At 48.6% G+C, this 19,095-nt stretch overlaps 2 protein-coding genes across 2 annotated transcripts in view; one reads left to right on the forward strand and one right to left on the reverse strand.

Annotated features, from left to right (window-relative positions):
• STK25 (serine/threonine kinase 25) overlaps positions 1-8,502 on the forward strand; it is an 11,078-nt gene extending 2,576 nt beyond the window's left edge. The window contains exons 4-11 of the mRNA XM_009996722.1: positions 107-215; positions 1,905-2,062; positions 2,264-2,449; positions 2,653-2,798; positions 3,870-3,984; positions 4,252-4,323; positions 6,325-6,461; positions 8,127-8,502. Coding sequence (XP_009995024.1) covers positions 107-215; positions 1,905-2,062; positions 2,264-2,449; positions 2,653-2,798; positions 3,870-3,984; positions 4,252-4,323; positions 6,325-6,461; positions 8,127-8,166 — 963 coding nt within the window. The 3' untranslated portion in view covers positions 8,167-8,502. The remainder of the gene's footprint in view (positions 1-106; positions 216-1,904; positions 2,063-2,263; positions 2,450-2,652; positions 2,799-3,869; positions 3,985-4,251; positions 4,324-6,324; positions 6,462-8,126) is intronic.
• A 4,371-nt stretch (positions 8,503-12,873) lies between these two features.
• FARP2 (FERM, RhoGEF and pleckstrin domain protein 2) overlaps positions 12,874-19,095 on the reverse strand; it is a 55,965-nt gene continuing 49,743 nt past the window's right edge. The window contains exons 23-27 of the mRNA XM_009996721.1: positions 18,781-18,899; positions 17,959-18,122; positions 15,458-15,565; positions 14,526-14,677; positions 12,874-12,964 (exon numbers count right to left, since the gene is read on the reverse strand). Coding sequence (XP_009995023.1) covers positions 12,874-12,964; positions 14,526-14,677; positions 15,458-15,565; positions 17,959-18,122; positions 18,781-18,899 — 634 coding nt within the window. The remainder of the gene's footprint in view (positions 12,965-14,525; positions 14,678-15,457; positions 15,566-17,958; positions 18,123-18,780; positions 18,900-19,095) is intronic.

Genomic DNA, 19,095 nt, shown 5'->3' on the forward strand with positions numbered 1-19,095 from the left:
TGAACACAACCTGCTTGGCCAAGGTTTCTAAGTAACAAACTGAGAAGCTGGAAAATCCAGGACATCAATCAGCTCTTTTAAGTAATTTTTTCTGCCCTTTTATCAGCTAAAGCCAGGACCCCTGGAGGAGACTTACATAGCTACTATCCTGAGAGAAATTCTAAAGGGTTTGGATTATCTTCACTCTGAGAGGAAGATCCACAGGGACATCAAAGGTAGGATTGGAGAGATCAGCTCTCTTTCTTGTAAGGGATGTTACTAACATAAGATTCAGAACTATTATACAGCAATAGTCTGAGAGGTTTTAAAGTCTGTTTCTTAGTGCTGCTTTTTCTGTTGGGTTGCTTGTTTCTGAATCTGATCATAGAATCACAGACTGGTTTGGGTTGGAAGGAACCTCAAAAATCACCTAGATCCAACCCCCTGCATGGGCAGGGACACCTCCCACCAGCCCAGGTTGCTCCAAGCCCCATCCAACCTGCCCTTCAACACTGCCAGGGATGGGGCAGCCACAGCTTCCCCAGACGACCTGGGCCAGGCTCTCACCACCCTCACACTCCAGAATTTCCTCCTCATGTCTCACCTTAATCTCCCCTCTTCCAGTTTTCATCCCTTCCCCCTTGTCCTCTCCTTCCCTGCCCTTGTCCCAAGCCCCTCCCCAGCTTTCCTGGAGCCCCTTCAGGTACTGGAAGGTGCTTTAAGGTCTCCCTGGAGCCTTCTCTTCTCCAGGCTGAACACCCTAACTCTCCCAGCCTGGCTCCAGAGCAGAGCTGCTCCAGCCCTTGGATCATCTTCGTGGAGTGTTTGTCATTTTATTGCAATTCATGCTTTTGTGTCTTTAGAGTAACAGTAAGGAGGGTCTGCAGCTCTTCTGTGGCATTTATAGTTCAGACAGGCAGGAGGCTAAAGCAAAGGAGTCAATGAAAGGCATCTCAAATATTAGCTGGCTCTCACTTCTGTCTAGACATTGGCTTTACTGCAGGACCCTCAGGTGTGTGTGTGCTGGTTATCATGGCTATAACTTATTGTGGAGGTGACCTGTCCTTATGTAGGGTTCAGAGCTCTAGAAAACCAGGACAGCTTGTGTCAGCTTGTCTTGTCACTGCCTTTCATAGTCATGGGCTGTATGTGCTGTAGAGAGACCTGCCCTCTGCCTTCCAAAGAGCTGTCCCACACTGAGCACAGAGCATCAAAGAGCAGCAGGAGGGTGGGAGGACAGGCCTGTGGAGACATGGCCAGTGCTGGATGTGACTGCTCTGACCCTCTGCAGGAGGGGATGTGAACAGGCAGAGCAGATCAACCTCATGCAGGGAGATTTGGAGAAAAATATTCCATTGCGTTTGTGAGACTCCATCTTCCCAGCACAGCCAGCCCTGCAGGGATCCTGGCTGCCAGCAGAGTGGGGAAATGCTGGAAGTTTGCAGGTAGGGCTTCTCCCAGAACAAAAAGTCCTACCAAAAAAATAACCCATCTCAAAACCCAAGCAATGACACTGCCTTAAGCTGAGTGAGTGGGAAGCAGTACTAGACCAGGAGTTTGGGGCTCTTTAGAAGGATCTGCTATTTAATCTGGGCTGAATGGTGCTCTAAAGAAAAATGGAGACCATTTGAGGGCCATTTTGTCCTATCTTTGTGGCCAGGAGTCACACCTAGTTGATTGTGTGGCTCTCCACATCTCCTTGCTGCTACCCTAGAAAGATTCCCCTTCTGAATATGTATGAACTTGTTCTGTGTTATCCAGCAGAGATCAGAGCATGAGGGTGAGTCTGAGGCTGGAACTCTGAGCTGAGGGTTTTCACTGGGTCAAAGAAGGATGCCACAGGAGATCTGTTCTTAGTGTTCAGTTCTGTGTGGGCTGGAGATGATTCAGAAACCTGGGGAGTTAATGCTTGTTTGTGTGAACAGCTGCCAACGTGCTGCTTTCGGAGCAAGGAGATGTGAAACTGGCTGACTTTGGGGTGGCTGGGCAGTTGACAGACACGCAAATCAAGAGAAACACCTTTGTTGGGACCCCATTCTGGATGGCACCAGAGGTCATCAAACAGTCTGCTTATGACTTCAAGGTGAGCTGGGAGCTCAGGAGGGTTGCTGCTTGGTGCTGCTCTGTATGAGATGGTGCTAGCCTTACTGCAGGGGTTGGACGCACTGCTTGATACAAGAATGATGCTTTCCTGTTGTGGTTCAGGATCTGTGGGAGAAGTCTGTTAGACATGAAATGCCCTCTCTGATGTTATAAGACAAGCCCTTTCTTGCTCTTCTTCCAGGCAGACATCTGGTCCCTTGGAATTACAGCCATTGAACTAGCAAAGGGAGAGCCTCCAAATTCTGACTTACATCCTATGAGAGTTCTCTTCCTGATTCCCAAAAACAACCCTCCAACACTGGAGGGTCACCACAGCAAGCCCTTCAAGGAGTTTGTGGAAGCCTGCCTCAATAAGGATCCTAGATTTGTGAGTATTGCTGTCCACTTGTGAATTTGGGTCAAGCATTGCAAAAGTCAAAGATGTATGTAGCAGGAAGACGTTTTGGTGCAAGGCTCTTGGAGACAAGGAGCTTGTGGAAATGGATGGGCAAGCCTGGCAAGACTTGGAAGTCTTGCATGTGTAGTGTGCAGCAATGGTTGGATGCAGCCTGCTTTCCTTCTTTGCTCCAGAGGCCGACAGCTAAAGAGTTGCTCAAGCACAAGTTCATCACACGCTACACCAAGAAAACCTCATTCCTGATGGAGCTGATCGACCGGTTCAAGCGCTGGAAGTCAGAGGGTCACGGAGAGGATTCCAGTTCTGGTGACTCCGATATGTACGTACACGTTGATGCTGCACCCTGCACAGAGTCATTGGGTCCTTCTGGTTGGAAAAGACCTTGATGGGCATCAAGTCCAACCGTTAACCCAGGCCACTACCATGACCCTCAGCACCACGTCTCCATGGCTTTTAAATCCCTCCAGGAACAGTGCCCCAGGGTAGGCTGCTGCAAACAGCTCAGGTCCTTTTCCCCATCCGGGCTAGAAGTCTTAACAGTAGCTCAGGAGGATGTGGGACCATCTGTTTGTGGGAGCAGGCAAGTGCCTGAAGAAACAGGCTGGGAGCTCCTCCTGTTCAGTGGGACCCAGGGCTCTATTCTTCATAGAATGGTTTGGGATGGAAGGGCCCTCAAAGATCATCTACATCCAACCCCCTGCATGGTCTCCCACGAGACCAGGTTGCTCCAAGCCCCATCCAACCTGTCCTGTTTTAACCTGTGGAGCCTCTTTGCTGAGTAGAAGAAATCAGGAGGACTAAAGCAACACGTAGCATGTGCATGGCAAGTGAAACAAAGCTCTTGTTGCCTGTATTTTATGCACGTGTAGTTAAATACACCCCCTTTTCAAAGAGCTTTAGTAACTGTGGCAACTTTGTGGATTGCTGCTGATGCAGAGGGTACTGAGGCTATGAGCCTTGGGTGAGGAAAGGGTACGTTGTGGCCAGGCTGCTGTAGCAGAGCTTCCCTTCACTTGGTGCTGGCAGCAACTCAGGTGACCAATGGCTCTGGGAGGTTGGCTTGAAACATCTCAGCCTGGCCCCTCAAACTGTGAACTTAGATTGTCTTGAAATTCTTCTCAATGTAACCGGCACTTGAAGCTGTCTTCAAGCTGGCTAGAGCAAAAAGGTGGTTCTGGTGAGTTGGGAACATGATGTAGTACTTGCCTCATACCTCTGTGGTTCTGGATATGGGCTGTAGAGCCTGAAGCAGTTTCTTTTCAGGATTTTTTCTGGGATAGGGAAATGCCTGGAGCCCTGTGGTGATACACAGTCAGGTGGGGGGAGAGCTTGGGACTATGGAGTGTGTGGAGCTGAGGCTTTGTCTTGACTTCCCCCTTTTTATTTGCAGTGATGGAGACACAGAAGATGGAGACCAGGGTCCAATCTGGACATTCCCCCCAACTATTCGCCCCAACTCCTTGAGCAAGCTGCACAAAGGAATGGCTCTTCATGGCTCCCAGAAGGTCTGTTTGCTATCATTCCTTTGGAAGTGGACCCAACTAACAGAAGCTTTTGAGGGTACTGGGGAAGCTGCTGGTCACTTGTGTTCTGCTTTAGTCTAGTACCAAGGGCTAGTGCCCCAGAGTTGCTTCTTCCTCATCATCAGGGCACTGCACTCTGGGGCTTTCCTGAGAGCTGGTAGGGGGCTGCCATGGATTGACCCAAGGCTTAGTGGTTTGTGTCCCCTGGGAGCCTTTGCCTGTGCTTTTAACTTCTGTGTTGTCTTCCAGCCTACTGAGCCCATCAAGAGGCAACCACGGTCACAGTGTCTCTCCACCCTTGTTCACCCAGTTTTTGGAGAGGTGAGTAGAAGCTTCTTGGTGTTTGCGGTGGCTGGAGACAAAGAGATTCCTGACATGGAGGAGTCAAGGGGAAGGATTTGGAGAAGGGAGGTAGGGTACATAGCAGGGTTGAGTGATCATGAAGCCTTTGTCCAGAGGTCTGTACAGAGTGTGAGGAAGGCGAGTATGTCCCTGGAGTGTCCTCTCCAATACACTGGTGTTCCTAGAAGCACAGCATTACTGTGTTGTCCGATGATGATGATGAGGTAGAGGAGCACTTGTTTCTTTTCTGTGTCCTAGGCTTGCTAGCCTAGCCTGGGCAGCTCTGGGCTCTGATATCCCTGGTTCCTGTAACTGAAGTGCAGCTCCTGTCAGTGCAGGCAGGTACCTGAGCTTGCCCGTCACTGGGCATCTTCCCTGCTGGATGCTGCTGCCCACAGAGCAGCTTCCTTCCACTGAAGGAAATGGGGGTGGACTGGAGCAGGAGTTGGCTTTGCCAGTCACCAGGCCATCTTCTTGATTCATCCTTGCCTGCTCTTGCTGGCACACCAGGGCTAAGGAGTTACCTGCTGTGTGGCCTGGGGAAGCTGGATAGAGAAAATGGATTTGGGAAATCTACCCTGTTTCCCTGCCTTGTGCTCTGGGTGGGGATGTGGAGTTAGGCAGAAGCCCCCATTAATAACAGGATAGTGTATGTATCAGCAGAGCTGGATTGTCTCTCCAGCTGTTTGAAGGGAGGAAAAGAGGACAGGAGTCATTAGGGGGCTACTGACTGTGGGCTTCAAGTCCACATTTCCAGCAGGGTGTAGGAAAGAAGGTTCTGCTTAAGAAGAAAGAGCCAAGCAGTGAATAAAAGCCTTTGTGCAGCCAGGCACCAAGTTCAGGCACATCCATATAGTGTAGACAACAATCATAGGAGCCTGATTGAGCTGGACAGTGGTTAAGCTGGCACACATGGTATGTCTGATTGGTGTTCAGCTGGTTGTGTCATGCTATGCACTAGGGAAGGGTCTGCTGCATCAGCTGCTTGTGTGAAATGCTGCAGAGGATAGGACTGTGGGTTTTCTTTCCAATGAGAGACTCCTTCAGGCTTAGCAGGAGTGACCCAGCAGGAGCTCCTTCATGACAGATGTTTAACTGTTGCAAATGAACAGCTGAAATCACATGCAAGGAGACTCGAGGCTGGTGAGGCCTAGTTGGAGTGATGATGTGAACTAAGGCTTTTCAGCTAGGTCAGGTGCTGCACGTGGAGGTCTTGCTGGGTGGGTTTCCTTCCTCCCCTCCCTCGGGTGAGCCAAGTGGCTCAGGCTCTGTGGTGAGGCAATAGTCTCCCTTGGCCTCCCAGTCACTAGGAGAGACTCAGACTTGTTTGTGGTTACTGCAAGTGGTGGTGACTAACTCCTGGGGTTCCTGTCTTCTCTACCCTGCCTGTCTGCCAGCCTTTGAGTGCAGCAGAAGTGTCTCTGCTGGTTCAGGTACAGCTGGAGTTCTGTGTTCTGTTACTACTTTGGAGTTTTTCAGGGCTGTTGATCCATTTCTAATATAATTTAGTTTAAGAGTAGATCAGGGTCTGCTTCTTAATGACTTTGATTGCCCTTAGCACATGGAGGAAAGTCTGAGCTACAGCCACTGGAATCCCATCTTCCTGACCTACAAAAAGTCCTTTTCAATGGTTTGTTTGTTTTTTTAAGGACAATGTAGGTGCCCTCCTAGAGTCATACTAAAAGGGAAAGTGACTTAATGGCTGCACTGCCTGACCACTGTGTCTCCACAGTGAGACAAGGAGCTAATGCACTGGTTCTGCTTTGCAGCTTAAAGATAAGCACAAGCAGACTGGAGGCAACGTGGGAGCTATGGAGGAGCTGGAAAATGCCTTCAGCCTGGCTGAGGAGTCCTGCCCAGGCATCTCTGACAAACTGATAGCGAGTCATACTAAAAGGGAAAGTGACTTAATGGCTGCACTGCCTGACCACTGTGTCTCCACAGAGAGACAAGGAGCTAATGCACGGTTCTGCTTTGCAGCTTAAAGATAAGCACAAGCAGACTGGAGGCAACGTGGGAGCTATGGAGGAGCTGGAAAATGCCTTCAGCCTGGCTGAGGAGTCCTGCCCAGGCATCTCTGACAAACTGATAGCACACATGGTGGAGAGGGTACAAAGGTAAGTGTCCTGCACAGTGTGAGCTGGGGTGGGGCTGGCAGGAACCAAACCATTGTCATACTCTGTGGCTGTGGTAAAGGCTGGTACCGAGCAGTCAGGACACCCAAGAAGTGCATATTGATGATAGCTGACCCAGCAGTCCCTAAGTTTCTTCTTCCAACTGCTTTTCACTTAGTGGAAGGACTTCTGAGGCTAGAAGAACTGCTTTTCACTTAGTGGAAGCAGTTCTTCTTGCCTCAGAAGTCCTTTCTCATCCTGAAGAGCTTTCTGTAGTGTAGATGAATGCTGCAGAGCACAGAAAGGTGCTGCTGTTCACCTTCATGTTGCACATATATATGACATCCTTCTGGTCCTATTGCCCAGCTGGTGAGAACTGCAGGATGCCAGCAGGGTCATTTCTGGAATAGAATCTGTTTCATTGCAAGGAATGTGCTTTACAGCACTATGTGCAGCCAGTCACTCTGCTTGTCCAGCTTCAGGTGGCACCAAAGTGCTTCTTTCCTGAAGTGAATTACTTACTAAACCAGTGAAGGAGTTCAAGCTGGTAGAATGGAGTTCCTTCATAGAATCACAGACTGGTTTGGGTTGGAAGGGACCTCAAAGATCATCTAGATCCAACCTCCCTGCATAGGAAAGAGACACTATTTGTTTGTTGCTCATTCTTTGTTGCTCAGCAGATGCTGTGTCAATCCTGCCTCCACAACTGGCACCAAGTTCAGGCATATCCATATAGTGCAGACAATAATCTCAAATCCTGGTCACAGGTTTATCAGGCTGTATTTAATTGCTTTTATTTTGTTTTTCATCCTTTCACATCAAGCTCTCCTAAATCTCACCCTTCCCTCACCAGCCAAGAAACTTAACATTTGGCCCCTCACAGGTTAGAAGACTGGGAGTAAAGTCTTTTGCTGTATGTGTGACCAAAGGAGCCATTTGGAGTGTAAACACAGCCCAAACTTTACAGTCTTGACACCTTGAACTTGGGCTTTCTAAGCACTTCTGATGGATTTAATCTGGCACAGTTTGTGCCTTGTTCCTCAAGTATCCATGGGCTGCTGGCAAGCAAACTTTAGATATTAAGGACCCAAAATAACTGGCCATCCTTGGGGGCTTCTAAGTCATTCAAGCTTTCAAGCAAACATGCTGTGAGTCTGCTCAGATCCCTCACCTAATGATCACCTAAAGCTGGGAGATGAATGCTCTTGTCTCCTGTCTGACCTGTCAAGGTCACAGGAAAGTGTCCTGGTGATGGCTGCAAGATCTTTAGCCTAGGGTTGCTGTGTAGGGCATCTGTCTCACATCTGTCAGCCCAGAAATGGCACAGCTGGATGGTGCAGAAGTGCAGGAGGGTGGTGGTTTGGAGGTCTGCAAAACCTCAGAGACCCTGGGTGTTCCTTACTGTAACACACTAGTGCTCAACATTTCCTGGTTGCCTAAAACTGAGTTTTTCAAGGCATGAGAACAAGTGCCACCTTGGCTCTCTGTTCAAGGGCTGGGTTTTGTTTTTCTTTCAGGAATTCTCTAGCAAACTGCTGGTGGGAGTGGGGACAAACACATCCAGGCTTACCTCCTCACCCACAGGCAGTGGCTGGTGCAGTCACACGGGCCACCTGCCAGGTGAGGACAGGGACAGAGGTGACCAGTTCCACCTGTTCTTCCTTGCAGGTTTTCACACAGTCGGAACCACCTGAGCTCTGCCCGCTGACACCTCTGCCCCCTGCTGCTGGTTTGAGGGGGGAAGGATTTTTTCCCAGCTTCATAAGAACTACATCTCTAATCCAGACCCACCCTCTGCTGTTGGATGTAACCTTGTGTTACGGACTCCAGGACATTTCAGAGCCCTCATATTACACACCCTTTCCATGATAACCCAGGGTGGGGTTTGCAATGCAAGTACAATTTAGACCTTTTGCAGAACCCGAGAGGGGTGGTCTAATTGTTTTTACAATGTAATCAATGCAGTTTTTAATTGTTTCCCTATGGATGTATCCATTTTGGCTTGGTTTGATTCACTGCTTGTTATTGGTCAATGCCTGGCTGCTGGAGAAGAGGGAGATTCTGTTTCAAAGGCAAGTCTGATGGACTCAGCCTCCTGTCCTTCCTAAAGGAGTGTTTGTGAGCAGTCATGCGTGAGTGCAGGTATGTTTGGAAGCTCTCCATGCTTTAAAGTCTCTGGGAAAGTTAAAGCAGCTCTCCCATTGTCCTGGAGGATTGCTTCAGCTCCTTCACGCACTAGTAATGAAAAGCTTTCCAGTAGAGCAGCAGCTGACCTGAGCTGCTGCTGCTCTTTCCCAGCTTGTGGTTTCCCAGGAGGATGGGTTTGCTGACTGTACTTGTAGCTCTGGGACATCATCCAATTCAGGCAACAGCAGAACTTGCCTTGAGTCTCCAGGGACTAGAAGGCAAGGTGGTAGGTGTGGTTTGGGAGATGGTGGAGTTCCCATCCTTGCTGCTTCCTGCCCCTGCAGCAACTAGGTAGGCAGGTTGGGCAGGCATGGTCTCCTAGCTGAGCAGACACTCACTGCGTGTGGCCAAGCAGTGCAGAAGAATTTAAAAAAGGGGGTAGAAGGAACATGAGAGCCAGAGGCAATGACAGTTCAAAAGGGTGGGACATGGGTAGCACTGCTTGGGGCAAGGAACCTGTCCTCTGCAGAAAGATATGAACTGGCTGGCAGCAGGAGTGTCCTTGTGGTGTGGCTGGGGGCTTGCAAAAGCTGCTCCAGGCCTCCATCCCCTGCTCAGCTTCCACTTTCTGGCTCTTTCAGTCTGGGATCTGGACTGGCTGATGCCAAGAGCTCTGCTCCAGTGGACAAGCTGTGGTGGTGTTTGCTGGCAAAGAAAGTAAAGCATCTGCTGCTGTAGTGGCTGCTTAAGGTATTCTAGTGGAGCCATTCCCAAGTAGCTTTGCTTTCTGTGTAACACTAGTTTATAAAGCAAATCTTTAATTCAGGTAAATGTACAGATCTTAAACCTATACTTTAAAAGTCTAGAAAAACAGACTTAGGAAAATAACTCCCCATAGCTGGTTGCTTTGAGATCTGCTCTCTAATTGTAAAGATATTCCCATTAAGTCAGCAAGATCTTAGACATCCAGACCTTTCTGTCTGGCTGTTGGTGTGGATGATGTGGCTCACCCCAAAGCCACCCAGAACAAAAGCTGTAGCTGTTCAGCATTTTGGTGCAAGACAGGCCACTCGGTTAGTAACTTGGCTTGGTGTTTGGTACTTTGATTCAGAGCTGCAGACTGTAAGTGCTGGGCTCAACATGGCTCAAAAGGCCCAGACATTCCCTCCCCTGGTGTGTGGTGTTTACTTTAGCTTATGACTATCCTTTCCTCTTCCTCCCTGATGGATAAATACAGGCTCAGCCAACACCACCAACTCATCCAGCAGAGGAGGTGGCACTGTTTGATCTTCATCTGCTGCAGTGTGGTGTCTCTCTGTGGTGAAAAGTCATCTCAGAGCCTGCATTGATGATGAAGAGAACAAACCCATTTGATTCCTCAGGAGAAGGGAGTTCAAGAGCCAGGAGATGTTTCTGAGGTGGAAGGCAGAGGCTGCAAGTCCAGCAGGAAAGGTGGCTGAGGGGGCTCCTGCTGCTTTTCAAGTCGCTGTTCGTGACGGTAGCAAATCATGTGAATAAGGTACCTTGTGTTGTTCCTCACAAGCACTGCAGTGTCACGAGTCAACTCTTTTTAAAGGAAACATCCCCACAAACTTCGTCCAGTATTCAGAGCAAAAGTGGTTTTACTTTTTAAAAACGTTGAAAGGGATCTGCCACTTTCAATAAAGTAACAAAACGAAGGAGGCTATTGGAGCTTGATTTTATGGGGGGAGAAAGTGGTTGGTTGAGCTGATTTTCTTTGCCTTCCTCTTGGTCTTCCCCCACATCTTCCTGCCTCAGGAACATCTGACAGTGACATGGCCTCGGACTTTTTGTGCAAGGAGGGAACAGAGCCAAAGGGCTGTTTGTTACACCTTCCTGCTGCCCTGCCCTGGGTCAAGGGGAGGCACACCTGGGGTGTAGCCGTACAGGGCACTGCAGGGATGTTCTTGTTGGCATCTGGTTGTCGGTCTGTAGCATTTAGGCTCAGGTTCGACTGTAAAAGCTGAAACCAGGAGCTCACTGCCTCCGTGTCGCTCTCCCTTTGCAGTTGTGAGGGTGATGGAGCAGTGGCACGGGCTGGCCAGAGAGGCGGGGTTTGCCAGTCCCTCCCAGCTTCACCCCCTCACTCTGAGCCGGTGCTGCCTCTTGCTGCGGGGCGAGCAGCTGATGCCCTGTGAGCCGAAAACCAGTCTTGGCAAACTACTCAGGAACTTGACCACTCTAATCATTTTAAATCCTGGCTCTAGAAAAAGCTCTGCTGCAGTAGGTGAGAGCAATGAAAGGCTGGGGTTAAAGGCCAAGCCTCACAGCAACCTGCTCCTGCAAGGGGCTAACCCAGGCTGTGACTGACAAAGGAGCTGCCACTATCATCCAGGAGAACCACTGGATGCAAAGATCCATAAATCCATGAAACCTCCTCTCTCATGTCCAAGAAAAAGCACTGCTGCTGTGCAGGTGCCATCCATCTTCCCACAAGCTCAGGAACAGAGAGGCTGATAAAAGTTTTATATCAAGATGCTATTTATTTTCAGCAGTCACAGTCAGCTGCGTTGTATCTAGTCAATCCACATGTGTACAGGTACAACAGTTAATTAAAAAAAAAAAAATGAAGACACTAATAAATTAAGTACATAACTTTTACATGGGACAATGGTCTCTGTGACAGGGGCTGTAGTACTTTTTTATAGGTGCAATATCCTCCACTGCTGCAAGGAATGCCAAATTAGAGAAGACTGGCTTTGCTCTCATTCCCAGTTTCAGACAGTAATACCTCTTAATAAGTATTGATGACCAGGGCTCTAGGACAATCCATTATTTGAAACGTGCCCTAGAGGACAGGAAAAAAGTTAATTAAAAAAAAAAAATGAAGACACTAATAAATTAAGTACATTTAACTTACATGGGACAATGGTCTCTGTGACAGGGGCAGTGAAGGCTGGATTTGCAGTCAGTCATCTCCTCCAGGATGCAAATTCCATGTAAGAGGTCTGGAAAATCCCTCTGGAACCCCCTCCTGCAGTCCTCATCCTGCATATGTTCTAGACCATAACCTGAACCAGCCCTGGAGAATGCACGTGCTGGCCTCTGAACTTCCCCTTTTCACAGGGATCTCCACACTCCTCCATCCTCACAACATCCAACACTTTCCTTGTTCTTTCACTACACCACTTCATTGTTCCTTATTCTAAATACACAGAAACCTTTCTAGCTAATATAAAAGTAGAGTTCCTAGAGCCCATCAAAGCCACAGCCAGCAGCTTTTTGTGGCACTTAGCTTATTTCAGTCCTTCCACAGAGGCAACTGAAGGTGACAGCTTTACAAAAACAGAACAAGCTACAAACCTTTCAGATTGAATACAGAGATTTAATAGAGTCCCCAGACACTAATGCTCCATCTGGAATCCAGTGACTTTTGCACCTTCATGAGAAACAGAAGATGGATCCCACCCCAAATGTAAAGGTAAGAATAGGTATTTTCAGAAGTCTTTGTGTGACACAAGCACAAGTAACAGTGACTTTCAGAGAAGCTTGTTCTCCTGTATTGCTTAAATGCCTTGAAAACATCCCCCAGATCAGGGTGGGGAGTGTGTTTGCCATCCCAAGCCTTAAGCAATGCCTACTACAGGATAAAGAAACTCTGGAGCTGTGATATGAAAATAGTGATTGACCTTCTTAGCATGTGCCATAGCAGAGTACAGAGGAAAAACCACAAGCCTAACCTGTACCGACCCACAAGACACCAAAACCTCATCAGCTGAGCCGAGGGCCACTCCTCTCACTCCCCCTGGAAAAGTTTTCAGAGAGCAGAGCTGTTGCACAAGAACTGCAGTTGCTGTTCACAAGGAGCTGTGTTCACACCTGTGGAGCCTGTCAGTCTGACTGTGCCAGCAGCAAGGCAGCCACGCCAGGTGTTAGGAAAAGGGATTTCTGGGAGCCCATCACACACTGACAGCTGCTGTTTTGCTCCTGTATACGCTGACCATCCAGTCAGAATGTAAGAACAAGGTGGCATCTGCAAGGGTTTTACTGTCCAGGTCCAAGGGGAACAATCCCCCTCCCACGATGGGTGCTTGCTGGAGCTCTGTGGTTGTTGGCTTCTCTCTAAGTAGGTTCAACCTGAACAGACTTGACCCTCTTCCATACCACTGGGAAAGGATGTGATCCTTGTTTGCAACTCCCTTGCTCCCACTTTCCATATCAGGTGGAAATGAGCTTCCTGGTTCTGTGTTTTATCAACCCCAGAGACTCCTGTTTCCACCTGCCTCTTTTGTTGATATTTCCAGCAGAGATCCAGCTCTGCCCTGCTTCAGTCTGTGTGACTGTCCTTCTCATCCTTTGGGAGCAGCAGGCTCGACCTGGCTGGAGTACTGGTGGCTCTCTTGATCACCTCCATCCACCTGGCAAGAAAGGACATGAAGAACGCTCAGCCCTTCATTCACAGATGCATCATCTTTGATTATGAGCTGCACCCTTTTCAAAGTTTTCTACTTTTACAATTATTTTAAGGAACTAATTCTTCAAATATGTTGCTTGAGATGCAATAAATACAGAGCAGAACATGGCTGCCTGTCCAAGTAACAGCTCCACAGTGCTTTGAGCTCCACAGAGCTCCTATGAGGGAACACCATGGTCTCTTGTAAGTGTGCAGAAGGTGTTACCAATGAGGACAGGCTGACAAAAATTCTCCTTAGTGAATGGATTGCTTTTCTCACAATAAATGACGCAGCAGACTTGCTTGTAAGGACAACAGCAAAGCAGCAGGGAAGAAGGCAAGACAAACATCCATTAGGCATCAGACATTTTCTCCTTGAAATCCCTACATGGATTAAAGAGCATGACTTTGCAGTCTTGAGCAGCCCATCTGTTTGTTCATAGAATCACAGGGGTTGGAAGGGACCTCTGAAGATCATCAAGTCCAACCCCCCTGCTGCAGCAGGAACACCCAGGGCAGATCACACAGGAATGTGTCCAGATGGGTCTTGAAAGTCTCCAGAGAAGGAAGACTCCACAACCTCTCTGGGCAGCCTGTCCCAGGGCTCCAACTGGACTATGCACTGTTGATCACAACCCTCTGGGCCCTGTTGTTCAGCCAGTTCTGAATTCATCTCACTGTTCCCTCCTCTTAAGTCACACTTCCTGAGCTTATCCACAAGGATGTTTAGGGAGACTGTCAAAAAGCCTTGCTAAAGTCAAGGAAGACAACATCCACTCTTCTCCCTGCATCTCTCCATCCTGTCACACCATCACAGAAGGCTATCAGATTAGTCAGACATGATTTCCCCTTGGTGAATCCATGCTGGCTACTGATAACCTTCTTTGCTCACAAATACGTGGTACTCTCCCAAGGAGGGGGAAATAGGTGACACCTTCTCAATGAAACCACACTCCAAAGCATCCAATACCACCCTGCAGGGCAGAACACAACTCAAGGTTTCCAACAGCTGAAGTTTTGTAGCAAAGTTTTGTACCTGATGGATTTTAAACAGGATTCACATTGGATCACATGTGGAAGCCCCTAACAGCAAAGCTAAGCAATGAAATGCAAAAGAGCACTGCATTTGTTGCTCTCAGTCTTTTGTGTTACAACCCCTGTTTCCGGAGACTGAGAGGAAAAGAAAAAAATATCCTTGCCAGAGCTCTCATGAACTAAAAATCTGACTCCACAGCCCTTCTACCTGTGCTGCTCTCCAGCTCCAAGGAAGCCCCAGACTCCTAAGACAAAGCAGAGCCCAGAGCTCTAGATGCAACCACCAGCTCTCCCCCAGAAGGAGGCCAGTTTGGCAGACAAGGCATCGATCCCTGAACATCATCAGTAGGAAGAGGTAGGGAACTTCACTACTGAGAATGTGCTGCAAAGTCACTGGGACTAGGGAGCAGTGAGGAGGAAAGAGAGGGTTGTGGATGATGTGGTGAGTTAACAGCATGTTACCAAGACAGACAGAGAAAGCAGAAAATTACCTCTCAAAGGTGTATTTGCTCTCTGCCCTGAAGAAATACACATGGGACTTGAACTGCAGCTTGAAGACAAAATCCTTCTGAATGCCATCTGCCTCCAGAGGGGAGCTGACTGCATAGCCCAGCAGTGGGAGACTGGCCAAGGGATAATCATCCTGGAACAGACCAAGAGCCCAGCCCTTAGTGCAAGGCATCCCCTGCCACACAGCTCAGCCCAACACACACACACTCCTCTGTGCTGCACAGGTCAGGCCTTTGCACTTTATTCAAGAGAGAATGGGAGAAGGAGCAGCCTTTATCTTTTGCAAGGCCTCTCACAGCTTATGATTAAACCTTCCCCCAACTCCTTTCACTGTTTTTATACTTATTTGCTTCTATTCCCTGCCCACTACTGCCTCCTGGGCTGCCCCCCTTCCCCTCCTCCACACTCTCTAGAACAACAAACACAGATCCAATAGGAAAGTTCAAATATCCCTCCCAAAAGAAATGTGCCCTGAAGGCAAGAATAAATACAGTTTATTGGATTCATGAGACAAAAAGGCACAGGTTGCAGTGCATCTCAGCTGGTTACCAAGCAGGCACTGAAGGCACCATGGGCAGAAGAATCCCTGATGCCTGTCCCAGTGTGCTGAAGCCCAGCAGGGACAGAAATGGGCAGAGACTGACCAAGGGCTGCCCATTTTTTCACCTCTGTGAGTTACTGCACAAAGAGACATTTCAGCCCCCACCCACAGAAGGTCAGTATCATCATCAGGATTGGAAATCCTGAAAAAATTTTGCAAGAAGGGCCCATGGCCTTACAGAGACTGGCTTGTTTACAAACTACCTCTTCTTCCACTTCAAATAGCAGTGAGCTGCACCCTGAGCAGAAAGCCACTGACCCCCTGGTTCCCACCAACACCCCAAGCCCCATCCTCTCAGCTACATTTGCTCACCTGATGTGTTTTGTAGAAGAACAAGCAGAAGTTGGTGAAGACAACCCACAGTTTCTGCCAGCCATTGCTGTTCTTGAACTTCCTCAGCAAGTATCCAGAGAGCTGGTTCTAGCATGGAATGACAAAAACACTCTGTGAAACCCCAGCTCACTGTCCTGCAGGACAAACCAGTTGCCCCAGATAAAAAGCTTAAGGCTGCCCTGCTATAAACTCCCCCTCCTGCACTTACTCCCCTGTTGTAAAAGGCCTCCCAGATACTTCACGTGGTGACTTAAGTGACTTTGCAGCGTCACAAATTCACAACTGTCACCTTATGAACTAATTAGTGATTTCTCTCCACTAATAGCAAGTTCCCCTCCACGTTTAAGCACCTCAGCACAGTATCAGGCAGCACACAGGAGGATGCTGCACCCTCCAGCAACCACCCTCCTTCACAGCCTACAGTCAAGGGACTGGTGACAACCACCAGGGTGGCCATCCCTTCAGCCACCCTTTTTTACATGCACAAAAAACTACCTAGAACAGATTGTGCAGGAAGGAAAATAAAGCAGAGGAGGAAACAGAGGGTGCCAGAGTTGTGGACAAGCTACATGTGGCAGATAGGCAAAGCCAAGCCCAGCATGGCAAGCAGGGAAGTTGGACATTGCTGCCTTGGAGTCAGTCATCAAGTGCTTGTGCAGCAGGGTAAGGAAACCTGGGGCATGGAATGACAGCACATGGATTTTGTAATTAAAGACAGGACACACAGCAGTTTTACACAGGGAACCATTTTGGGAAGCAGAACTAGGAGGAAATCCTGTATCAGCAAGGGAACATGAAACCTGCTGCGGGTTGGATGGGGCACCCTCACACTAGCACACATGGGCTGCTCACAGAGCGTAGGAAGTGAGCAGCAGGACATTTTCCTTGGCATCCCATGGCTCCTCCCCATTAGTGCAGAACTTCAGAGGCATTTTTACCTGGATCATGCACAGGTAATCAGACAGGGATAGGCTCTGGTTCCGGTACCAACAAACATGGGTGATTGTGTTGGGCCGTTGGGCCTGGCCCAGCAAATAGCGAGGAGGAAGCTCTGGAGAAACAGCAAGAGAGCAGAAAACTGAGCAGAGAAAAGGGGGAGAGAAACAGAAAAACAGAACATTAGGATAAGAGAAGTGATGCGAGAAAGATGTCTGTTAAAGGAAAATGGATGGTGGGGGGAAAAAAAATGATGGTATTAGAACATGGAACAGATGGAAGTGAGGGAGCTGCAAGAACTCGCACGTGTAATCCCAGAGCCTGTAGCAGGGTGGTCTCATTGTCCAGGTACAGACCAGCCAGGAAGAACCTTTCCCAAGGATACCAGCAGGGGAAGGAAGGCTTGTGCCCATCAAGAGAAACCACTTTCTTTGCCAGCTGAAGTGCCCAACTTCTGGACCTTGAGCCTAACATCTACAGAACTTCCTTTACTGAGCTGATGGAGAAGCTCTCCACATCACTAACACCCAGGGAATTCCATGCCTGACTTAACTCCCTCCATGAAACAAAAAGTGCCTTAATGGCATGGCAGGGAAAACAGGAAGGTACAAATACATGGATTCAGGGCTCTGCCCATTGCTGTTTGTCTAGTTAGTGACCTCTGTTTTCTCTTCATGGTATTTAGGGTTTTTCCCACTTCTGGAATTCTCCAAGCATGTTTGCCTTCAGGAAGGTGTCCTACCCAAATGACCTTGCTCAGCTGCTGCTGCCTAAAGTGAAAGCACACTGTCAGTGCAAGCAGCACTCTGCGTAAGGAGCACTGAACAGACTCAAAGTCTGCAGGATTCAGTCCCCAAACGTGCCACCATTGCTGCATCAAGCCACGCCCAGTGGCAAGACCCCAGGTAACAGCAGCTCAGCAGGCACATGAGAAATCTGCTCAGCATAACACGACACTGCCATAAAATGGCACTTCCTAAAGCTTCCTGCCCTGCCAGAGACAGAAAAGCAGGGGAGTCTATTCCCATGGAACTTAGTCTTCTTCACAGGTTGCCCAGGGAAGCTGTGGCTGCCCCATCCCTGGCGGTGTTGAAGGGCAGGTTGGATGGGGCTTGGAGCAACCTGGGCTGGTGGGAGGTGTCCCTGCCCATGCAGGGGGTTGGAGCTGGATGATATTTAATGTCCCTTCCAACTCAAACCTTTCTGTGATTCTATGATTCCTAATTCTAGGTGCAGTACAGCAACTAACCAGACCTCAGTACAGCTGAGTCTATCTCTAAAAGGAAAATACCATGGCCAGGTAACTTATCCTCCAGGGTTTCCTTTCAAACTCCCCTCCTTCAGTGCCTCTGCCAAAGCCAAGCCCGGCTGTCAGGAGAGCGGACACACAGACATGCACAGAGAGGGGCAAGCAAGTGGCCTTTTAGTGGCCCACGCTGTCCCAGGACCACAGAGATGCTGCCAAGGGATGTGGGAGATGGAGTGGAGGCCGAGTGAGTTGGGATGGAGAGAATGAGAGGTTGGGAGCTGTGCCCTGTGGGTACCTCGACAGCCACACTGTGGTCAGTCATGGAGACGCTGGTGTTGCGGTACCAGCATACGTGCATGGTTGTGTTGGCACGGTGGTGGCTCTGCCTGTCCAGGGAGCTACGAGAAGAGTGTATGTCATCTTCAGACTCCTGCTCTAGAGAGACCTCATCAGAGGATCCTGGGGGAGGAGAATTCAGCATCGGTTTAAAAATGTGCAATAAAAAGAGCCAGGGAAAGCAGGGGTTCCTGGGGAAAAAAAGACTTCTCTCTGGCAACGGTCCTGTTTTAAAATGCATTACATGGCTCCTAAAGGCCACTCTGAGCAGATAATTTTGGCTCTCATGACTGGGGCAGCCGACTCAATACTGTGTAAAACAAAAAAAAATCTCCACACTTCATCTTCAGTGGATTCTTAGTGAGGAATAGGGAAAAGTGCTCCAAGAAGGGATACTACGTGTTCCAGCACATCCGTAACACCAGCAGAGACAGGCACAGGAACACTGGGCTATAGAAGAACTTGCTGATCTCCAAAGACATCAAAATTCTGGGCAAGAAAAAAATACTACATGGTTATTTTGAGGAAAAACCTATGTAAGAGGTAAATAAGAATCAAAAGTTTTGCAAGTGGAGCATCTCTGCTGCATTAAAGCTGCCTGAAATATCAGTCTAGGAAAACAAGCACATTTCTTCAAGTTAAAATAACACAAGAGCACAATAACTCTCCATCAGCATATGAATTTTAAAAATTCTCCATTTATGTCACCAAATTCACAATAGGACAAATGAAAAGGACATGACAACTGCTGCTTTTCAAGAAGGCAGGAAACACCACTTACTGTTGGAGCGATTGCATAGAGAGTTTTCCAGAAGCATGTCAGATTTCTCAGTAGATTTCTTGGCCATTTCAATTGCCATGTTCAGGTCTTCCATCCACTTCCCCATCTCCAAGCGAGTACTGCAAGACAAACAGCGCGAATGGAGACCCCTTCCAGCCTGGAACACCAGTGCTGGTTTGCAGAAGAAAGGCACAGCTCACTGCCCAGTACAAGGAGCAGTCATAACATTGAAATTCCTCAATAGCATGATCTTTCCAGACAGGACCCTGACCTCATACAACCTTCACTGCTGCTACTTTGTGTCTAATAACAAAG

This window comes from Chaetura pelagica, unplaced genomic scaffold (genome assembly GCF_000747805.2).
Source record: "Chaetura pelagica isolate M959 unplaced genomic scaffold, ChaPel_1.0 scaffold264, whole genome shotgun sequence".
Taxonomy (NCBI): domain Eukaryota; kingdom Metazoa; phylum Chordata; class Aves; order Apodiformes; family Apodidae; genus Chaetura; species Chaetura pelagica.